General features: G+C 45.1%; 1 protein-coding gene across 6 annotated transcripts in view; it reads right to left on the bottom strand.

Moving 5' to 3' along the window:
- Nucleotides 1-1,221: 1,221 nt before the first annotated feature.
- The window catches only part of TCP11 (t-complex 11), an 8,569-nt gene continuing 283 nt past the window's right edge, over nucleotides 1,222-9,507 (bottom strand). Inside the window, exons 2-10 of one of the 6 annotated variants that reach the window (XM_026056729.1) lie at nucleotides 9,240-9,358; nucleotides 7,646-7,778; nucleotides 6,820-6,940; nucleotides 5,886-6,106; nucleotides 5,348-5,484; nucleotides 4,399-4,619; nucleotides 3,911-4,095; nucleotides 3,265-3,428; nucleotides 1,222-1,641 (exon numbers count right to left, since the gene is read on the bottom strand). In XM_026056729.1, coding sequence (XP_025912514.1) covers nucleotides 1,403-1,641; nucleotides 3,265-3,428; nucleotides 3,911-4,095; nucleotides 4,399-4,619; nucleotides 5,348-5,484; nucleotides 5,886-6,106; nucleotides 6,820-6,940; nucleotides 7,646-7,778; nucleotides 9,240-9,348 — 1,530 coding nt within the window. In that variant the 5' untranslated portion in view covers nucleotides 9,349-9,358 and the 3' untranslated portion in view covers nucleotides 1,222-1,402. Of the gene's footprint in view, nucleotides 1,642-3,264; nucleotides 3,883-3,910; nucleotides 4,096-4,398; nucleotides 4,620-5,347; nucleotides 5,485-5,885; nucleotides 6,107-6,819; nucleotides 6,941-7,645; nucleotides 7,779-9,239; nucleotides 9,359-9,507 lie in introns of those variants that run through there. The other 5 variants (XM_026056730.1, XM_026056731.1, XM_026056732.1 and 2 more) reach the window with 5 other exon arrangements.

Raw genomic sequence — 9,507 nt, 5'->3', positions numbered from 1 at the left:
TGCTTGCTCCGTTGTCACTGCGACCCAAGTGTTATACCAAAGTCTTCTCTTCATCTGCTTTAAAGCAATGCTGTTCTCGTGCTCGTTTAGCAGATGTGACCTGCGCAACAGAAGCAGGTAAGAGAGGGTGGGGGATAGCAGCTTACTGATGCCTAATTAGTTCAGTCTAGCACTGTCCCCACATTCGCCTGACTTGTCAATCTGAGGAACAAGAAAACATCAGTAACATCAAAGCCTTGTACAGAGATGATTTGCTGCTATTGTAGAAGCAAAGCAGAAAATGCTGATCTGCTGGGAGCAGTTTCAGTTTAATTCTTTGGCAGCAGAATAAGGGGTTTATGTTGTCCCTAAGTATATGGTAGGCAGTATGTATAGTTACAGCTGCTGAGTAGTATCGTTAGTGGAAGCTGTTATTTTTGCAGTAAGTCATATTGACCCTAAATACTGAATACAACATTCTTTTGAGATGTTAAAGTAATTTATGCATTAAAATGCATCCGACTGTTCTGTTAAAGGTAGATTTACTTATAATGTGACAGTCTCCAACGCTTTGTACATATTCTTCCTGTGATGGTGAGAAAAACTAACTTTTACCCCCAGTAATTTACATCTTCACAGATTGTACCATTGAAGGTGAATTGTCAGGACCCTAATTTACTAGTGATAATCACTAAAACCACTTTTCTGCAGTATGTAACAACTGTAGCAGTTTGGGCAGATGTTATATAGTATTTACCCAGCAGAGATTTTTGGCATACCAAAAAGTGGGACATGTTCCTTATGTAAAATCAGGCCAAGAAAGCTAGATATTTAAATACAGGTTAAAGTTCAGATTTGTGTGTCAGGTAAAATCTGGCTGATATAAAATACTAAATACATGATGGACTGCTAGATTTATACCATATGTGCCATTTCTAATAATTCAGTAAGTCTGGTTTTTAAGCTAATGTTGAAATATATTGAGTAGTTTTAATGATCTTAAATACCATGTGGCTTTATCAAATCCAAACAGTGTCCCTGGCCTGTGACTAACATGTTTCAGCAAAGTAGGCTAAAGGCCCACAGTAGAATTAACACCTTAGATTYAAAAAAAATAGAAAACCTGCCTAAGCTGCAGTGCAGTTTTATGAACTTAATATCCCACTGTCTTCCCCACCAGTGAGATGAGCCGCATCAAACAGCAGAAGGTTTGGGGGCAAAAAAGCCACCATCTTTTTGCAGTTGAAAGGTTTATTCAGATACATAAGTGCCAAGTGACAATGCCAAGAGTCACTTCCTAGTAGCTCCGCCAGCCCAGCTGTGTTTACTTCCAGTTGCTTTTTACAAGCTAAAGCATGATTTGAGAAACTGCTGGAGAATCCATTCCACTCCTGCCCTCCTGTGTGATACGTAGTGAAGATGATCAGAAAGAGTCTATTCCTGCGTCTGGTTCCGGTTCTGGCTCTGGGAGAAGCACTTTCTTGAGAATTTCTGAGTAGTAAGGTCCAAACACCTGCCTGTTGTGGTGGATCACACTTCCAAACCTGCACCCAACTTCCAGCAACTCTTCTTGAATGGCATCAAGGCCCTTTGGGAGGTCCTTGAGAGAATTCTGTCCATTAGGGGAAATAAAAAGGCTGAGGAATGAATGAATCCGCTGCTCTGTAGGGAGTAAGAGCATGAAAACAAAAATCAGCCTTGGCAGAGAAAGCTAGCTTTGAGAGACAAAGGGCTCCTCGTGCAGTCGAGAGCAGATGTGTGGACAGCCTCATTGTCACAGCATGTTGTAGGCAGTAACCCTGTGTGGGCTCAGGGACATAGTGGAAGTATTTGGAAGTTTCTTTTCCAAATACTAAGTAGATTTAACAGCATCCAGCACAGGAACCAAGGTCAAACTATGTGATGCTAGGAGAGTATTTGAGCAAAGTATCATGTATGGTTGCCTTGTTGTCACTTTGCCCAGGGTAGCTGCTTATAACAAGGGCTAGAGATTGGACAGTGAGCTGAAGGACTTCAGGTTTGATGGATATATGGTCATTCTTACATTAAAGTGGAGCAGTTCAGCAGTATGGATTTTTCACCAATTCTGAAGTTTTTGTACTGCATTGATGCATCAGGCATCTTAGAAGCATAATGGAATATGGAATTTCAGAGTCTAGAATTTATTTAGCCTGCCACAGCAGCATTTTAAAATTGGTCGTGTTCAGGAAGCCTTTCTGAGGAACACGTAGCTGAGATACAGCAACATTTAAAGCAGCTGGGTAGTTGAATTTAAAGTATGTATGTGAAAATGCTGACAGTGACCAACCGTGCAGACAAGGCACTGTGCGATTCTTCGATGCAGAGGAGGGAAGACTATCTGGTCCCACAACTTCTTTCTAATGCCACACCATCAGAGAGTCGTTGGCATCACATACCACCCACCCTGCCATATATCAGGGCTTGGTTTAGGCTATTAATTCAGTCTTCTGAATTGCATCAAAACAAAATAGCCTGCTCTGACATGGAAAGAATAAGCCCAAATAAACAATGCAATTGAGTCCACACCGGCTGGGAAGGACACTTAACTCAATGAAACATTGGGCAGGAAGAGCCTCACCCTATTTTCATAGCTGATAAAAGCAAGTCTTCCATGTGGAAATAATCTCTCCAGTAGCATACTAGCTGCCTGTGGCACAGCAATCTACATGGAGTTAGTGTTCAGAGTACTAATAAAAGGTCAAAATAATCAGCTYTTATCCAAACCATTTGAATAAATATTTTGATGGAGCAGCATTGCAAGGCAGCTGGTTAGCTGAATACCAGGCAGTGCACTCCCTAGGGATAAATATTATTTAAAGTTCTTAGCATGGTACTTTACTAGGCCTAGTAATTAATCTCTCAGTCTACATCCTAGCCTGAAGATTGCAACACTGCCTAATAACCAGCCTTGCACTTGGGCCTGTTTAGCTTTTAGCAAGGATGAGAGGATTTAAGAGATTTTCAAAGCAATTACTGCTTGGGAGCCTTTGGAGGAGGAATAGGAAAATCTGGGCAGTTTCTGAACCTAGCTTCATTGCCTTCCTCTCCTGTGCAGACTGTGTAGAGAGGCCAGGAACTGAACTCAGCTCTTGCTCAGCAGTAGTTCTGCTCAACACAGGGAGTCTGCTATGCTAGTACCTATCCTAGACTTGTCCTGCCTGCTCCAGGGTCATTAGGCTAGACCTAAGTTATGACCTGAGAGTGCAAATACTCAGTTCCTTCAAAGAAAAGCCCGCTGAGTTAGACRTAGGCTCAGAGACTCACCAATGATACTCCGCACTGCATTGTCCTTGTCTGCGATGCTTCTTATCTGGCCTTTCAGGGAAGCACATTTGTCATTGGTAAAAGCAGGGCAACCCAGCTGTGAAAGAGTCCTGCTGACTTCCTGGAGCACTTGATTGCTGATGTCTTGTAAAGCTTCTTCATACCTAAATCATGCAAAGRTATACGCACTCCAGCCACTACTCACATTTGTTGGGGAAAGGGTCTTGCAGGCACAGAGCAAGTAGGGAAGTCTCTCCGTATGTCTTTTGATGGGAGTGTCATCACAGCCAGGTAGCATAGGACAATCAATGTTCAGCCACAGCTCTGGTGCCTACTGCAAGTGAACTAAGCGTCCCTTCCCCTGCTCTTCGGGGAGCAGGAAGCTGCCCAGGGGCTGACTCCTGTGAAATCGTAATCAGCACCACTAATTTCCCCTTTAACCAAGAAGGGACTATTGCTAGAATGTTAGCTCCCAGCTAAAAATGCTGGCTGACTTCCCCTACTCCTTGCAGTAGACCTGGCTGCTATTTGGATCTTGGATCCTCTTCCATTCCCAGGGGAGGATTCCTGCTGCTCATCCCACAACCAACCAGTGCCTGCATACTCACTCTTCTCCTGCTGGAAAAGAAAACTTAAAGTAACCCACCTGGTACAAGAGAGCCCTTCCAAGAGGACCTTTGTTACCCGTTTCAGCCTAGCTACAAACCCAGGTGAGCCAAATAAGGTGCTTCCACACATGCCACTGGTCACTAGCAGGACTGCAGCTATGATGGTAAGCTGATTCACCTGCGACTGTACTTCCTGCAGTCGGGCCTGATCCATAAACAGTGTCTGTGAACAGAAACCAAATCAGCCTGTGGGTGTACAGACAGCAGCTGTGGTAACAGCAGTTCACAAGCCATGGAGCAGGGCTGTAACAGCCCCATGAAGCTGAGTGGGAGGAGACCACCTGGCAGCAGGGAGGTTTAGTTTTGTGAGAAGTCCCAAGTTGCTTCACATGGGGAATAAAATCATGCTGTAGAGAGGACAGAGGCTCTGGCCAGTTCTTTCTACAGAAGATACAGAACCTGTAGACCTGTTCATTTTGCATATCTTTATGACTTTGCTGTAAAGGTGTTCAAGCACTTCTCCTACCTCAGGATATTCCTTTTGTCCAGGCTCCCAGCAGAGCAGATTCATGTATCCTCGGTTCAGCACAGATGTGGGACTTGGCACAGCTGTGCTACTGCTGACTGCTCCCTGTGAGAGTGAGGCAGGCGAGCTGCTGACTGCAGGGTGGGGTGGAGATTGTGAAGAGGCCGCAGCCACTTCTGCTGCTGCTTTGCGCAGCCACTCTGTTGTGTGATCCAGGCTATCTGTAACGGGGTAACAAAAAAGGATGTTTGAAAGTATAGTCAGACTGCTCAGGCTAAGTCGGTAAGAAGTGGCTATGCTACACTACAGGCTACAGGGAATGTGTGTTTGGGAGGCCAAGGCATCACACTGGCTCCTGGAATGGTGGGGAGTAGCTTACAAGATCACTAAAGTACAATATAAATGTGTAGCTGCCGAGGCACAGGGTTGGGCTAGTGGAATCGGCCTCTGGAGAGCTTTATACTGAATAAAAGATTTCAGTCTCCAAAAGGCACCTTTAATGAAGTCCTGTGAGGGAGAAAGGCAGCCAGAGAGAAATATTCTAGAGCCTACTGAAGATGAGATGTCTACATCAAATGCAGACTTTCCTCTTTAAATATGTCTGCTAATAACATTTTGCTCATTCCTCTGAGGATCTCAAAACACTTTAAACTTATGTGATCTTACAGCTCCTTGTGGGATGGCTACTAGCTCTGCCTTATGCAGGGAGAAACTGAAGCACATTAAATAATTTCTTTTCTGCAAGGTATGTTAGTGAAGAGGCTGAGAAAGTGACCCAGGAGCCCTTTAGCTTTTAGAGGTAATTCTCTTGTCTATTATTACAAGTAAGCACATGATGAAAGCATCAGCTTTGGAATACTCAAGTCCCTTTCCAGCGCCTTTAACAGCTCCTGTAAGAGTACACAGTGTTGAACCAGCAACTTCTCCTCTCACTTCCCTGCAGACTTACTATGCAACTTCTCTAAGAGCTCCTGGAATTTCTTCCGTTCGTACTGGACGGAGTGGTCCTGCAAGTGGGGGCGGAGGCTCTGGATGGTAAAATTCAACATATCCATTTTCATGAGGTCCAACACTCGGAAAATCTCCCTGGGATGAGACACAGTGAATTGAAAGTTTTATCCTGTAGTAAATGCCATGACTAGGGTCATTTTAGAATGTTGAGAAAGGGGAATTCAGAAAGGGGAGTTTGGATTTTATTGTTTTCTGACAAAAGGCTGTTCAGTCTAATTGGAGTCTCCGGTCCCTAAAAATTACTAGAAAATCAGATTCATTTCACTAAGGACTTTTCCACTGTTTAAAGAGCAGCTAGGCAACATGAAATATGTCTACGCTGAAACTCAACTTCAAATAATGACAAGGTTGAAGCCCAGAGTGCATAAAAGGTGCCTTGGGCAGTAATTCCAGGGCGGAGTTTTCTCTAGGCCCAATGTATTATTGTTGAAGGTTATGCTGGTTTATGTAGACAAGTCACAGTCAGCAACACCAACCTAAGAAGCTGAACTGGATCTGTCAGGCTTTGCAATCTTTGCACTTCCCCATCTCGAACAGGCGCACACAGCATCGCCATTGTGCCAAGGATGTACATGGTGAGACTGGGGATATCCAGAGCCCCGTGTTCAGCCTCCTGTCTAATCAACTCCATGTCCAGGGCTTCTTCAATTTGGCTTCGCAGTCGGTTGTGCCGTGGCAACAGCAGTGATAGCAGAGCCTGCCAAAAGAGAAGCAGCCTGGTCTTGTTCAAGGAACTCTACAGTTTTCCAGAGTTGCTCAACAGGAATCAAGGTTGGCCTTGCTGTATTGAGAGTAAGATAATTACCGAGTACACAAACTCCGGGGCACGCAACAGCTTTTAGTGAGTGCTTGTCTCTAATGACTCATTTGAGGATGTCTGGCTACTGTTTCACATATTGCAAAACCCCTTTTACTGTCATGCAGGAAAGGAGGAAACTGTCTGGAGTCCAAAGGGAAAGTGAGGACTGAAAAAGCAAACTATATGCAACTTCATACTTTGCTAGGAACGTGTATGTCTTTTCGTTCTAAACAGTTTTCTTGTTCGCTATGTTGTATTCTTGTTTATTAGAGACAGCTCCTCATATACCCAGAAGAGGTGTCTTATATAGAGAACTGTAGTTTTTATGTTTGGCAGACACTATGCCTGGAATGGTTACCACAAATGACAGTTCAGACAAAGGCTTTCCATTGTTTTGGAGAGTATGTGTTTGAAGGACCTAGGGGCAGAGAATGAGTTTCCTTCTCAGGTTTTAGAAGGTGCAATTGTGTAACTTGTATCTCTCTATGAAATAAAGGGAGCCTATTTTCTCATCCCTCTTATGCATGTTCACAAGGGAATACTTGGATGTAAGAGGTGAAGTGATAACTGACAGTAAGGCAACCATTCTTCCTGTGTCAGGAACAGCTCACCTCTTTTATCTCCTGCAGCAGTTGGATTGCCTGAGTGTAGTCTGGGGGACTAGCAGAGAGCTGTTCCTTCAGGCTGTCCCAGAAGGCCTTGTGCAATGTCTCCTTTACTCTGTTTTCCAGGCTAAGAAAGAAGAGGGGAGGGGAGGTGTTTTCTATTAACATCAGACGTATACAAACTCTCAATTTGATGGAACGATTCCTGTCAGCTTTAATTGCAGCTCAGGCCTTTGGACATTTTCTTCTCTTAATCTTTACTCCCAACTGCAGGCAATACGCATTACCTTTCTCTACCTCACAAAATTCTCTCTCAACCTAAATTCCCTGTTCTTCTAAAGTGGAACTCCTTCCTATCAACTCTGTTCATAAAATATGCTTAGCCTGTCTTAACTGTGGCGTCAAAAGATCATATTTTTCAAGGAAACTCCTAAGTCCCTCTTAGACGATCAACAGAAGTTGATCTAATGCTTGTCTTTGCAATGAAAGAGTGAAATAACAGGTCACTTAAATAGATTTTTATCTAAAATGCAGACACCTAAGAAGGCATCTTTGCTGAAAATTCTGCTTGGTTTATATCTTACAGTCACAGCTTATATACCTATAGCCTCTAAATCTTTCAGTGTTAGTATCATACCTGATACTCATCATATTTGAGTACTTAGTAAATCATGAAGCAATGAATAAATAGAAACAGGCTCCCATATCTTTTCTTTCGGGACTATCTTATTTTCTTGTCACTTCTACAGTCAGACCCAAACCCACCTCCTTCCCACATTCCAACATGCTTTCTGTAGTGTGACAGAAAGAAGCTAGCCCCAAATGTGTATACCTGTTTGGGGCAAAGTTGACTGCTTGCAGTTTGAAGTCATGGTTGAGTACAATTTCATGTGCAATGGTCAGTTTGGAAATCTCGTGAGCTGTTTCCAGTAGTTCACTCATGGAGAGAATTTGTGGAGGGCTGGCTACAAAAAACATAATAACAATGAGTAAGTCTGTAAAAGCAATGTTAAACGCAGTCTAAGGTTCAACATTTCCTTTAAAGTGATTTAGAGGATTTTACAAAATGAAAAATGGAAAAAAAAAAATCTGAGAGAAGAGGGTTTAAAAGTAGAGAAAGGAAAAAAAAAACATTTAAATCAATGATCAGATACTAAGCGGATTTGGTCACCTCTCCACTCACATTTTGGTCCCCCTTTGTTATCCATTATGTATCCTGTCTTTGAACTATGCCCCTTATTCTGCAACCTAATCCCAGTGAGAAATCACTATACCTGCATCAAATCTCAGTGAATTCAAGGGAGTTCCTACTCTTCTCAGCTACCACAGGGCTACACCTTAAGAGCATAAGTGCTTCAATATGCAGAATACCTAGCACATGTCTAAGTTTGAGTGGCTAGCTCAAGAGTTCCTGAAACACTTGAATCTTCTAGTGCTAGAGTACTGGAAATCAAGAATAATTAAAGAAGCCAGTTCAAATATTCCTAGAAAACTAACAAAACAGGAAGGAGTTGCAAAACTTGTAAGAATGTTGTGTCGCAGTTTCTAAAGTGGGAACATCTTAAAACAAACTAGAGTTGGTTTATTCAAATAGCAGACTCTGATCCCTCTCTGAGCAGCAAGCAGACTCTTCACAGATTCTGTCAGGGTCCTACAAATGTGATATTCCTGCAAAATATCCTGTATTTCCTTCTGCGAGCCTGGGTGTTATTGGAAAAGAGCTGCAGTGCCCCCATCACCATGCGCAGCAGTACAAGCAGTATTCACTGCCCAGCTTGCATTGCCGAATTCATAACTATGTTAAATAACATGCAATAATTACAACAAGGGGCATGTGACTACATATATCTATAGGTAAGATGACATGTCCCTCAACTGATTTAAGCAAAGCAACCAAGCCGGTGTGAAGATGGGATAATGGCAGGTGTTCATTACAGACAAACGGGTCACAGCTCTCTTTGTATAATTCTGTGGGTGGTAATGGCCACATACGGTTCAGCTTTGGTTGGATCAGAGCCATTAACTTTACCGGGCCAACAGGAGGAGGATTGGGGATTCACTTTCTTTTTCGAGAGAGTCACTTTGCAGTGGCACTTCCACCTTTTCAGCAAGGTCTGTTTACGGATAAGTCTTCGTTTTCTGTGCGGGTAAAACGACCTGCCCCCTCGTTAGCCTCCCTCCCGCCGGCGCACCTGAACGGGGAGGCGACCCGAGGGCAGCGCGGGCCCCCCCGGCCACGGCGCACACCCTTCCTCGTTTGTGAAGGAGGGCTGACACCTAGTGACCGCTGGGAGAAGCTCCCCCGTCGGTCCCGATCCCTGCGCCCTTTCCAGGCAGCCTCCTCTCAGCAGCCCCGCGCCGGGAGGCCGCTCTGGGCCCGCCGCCCCCTCCCCTCCCCCTCCCCGCGGCGCCGCGCCCCGCCGTACCGGGCGGCCGGAGGGCAGGCAGCTCTTCCTCGCGTCTCCCCCCGGAGGGGCCGGCTTCCTCGGCGCCGCCGTCCGGGCGCGGGGGCTCCTCCTCGTCGGGTTTGGGCATGGCGGTGTTCCTGCGGAGACGGGGACAACGGCCCGGGGGGACCGACCGCGGCGGCGTCAGGGGGGACCCGGAGCGGAGGGACGGACCGAGGCGGGACGGGGGGAACCGGAGGGACGGACCGAGGCGGGAAGGGGGGGGCACTTGGAACAGCCCACGGCG

The sequence above is a fragment of the Apteryx rowi genome, unplaced genomic scaffold (assembly GCF_003343035.1).
Source record: "Apteryx rowi isolate R43461 unplaced genomic scaffold, aptRow1 scaffold_132, whole genome shotgun sequence".
Classification (NCBI taxonomy): Eukaryota; Metazoa; Chordata; class Aves; order Apterygiformes; family Apterygidae; genus Apteryx; species Apteryx rowi.
Note: the sequence above shows the minus strand (reverse complement) of the source record. Positions and strands in the feature narration are given on the sequence as shown.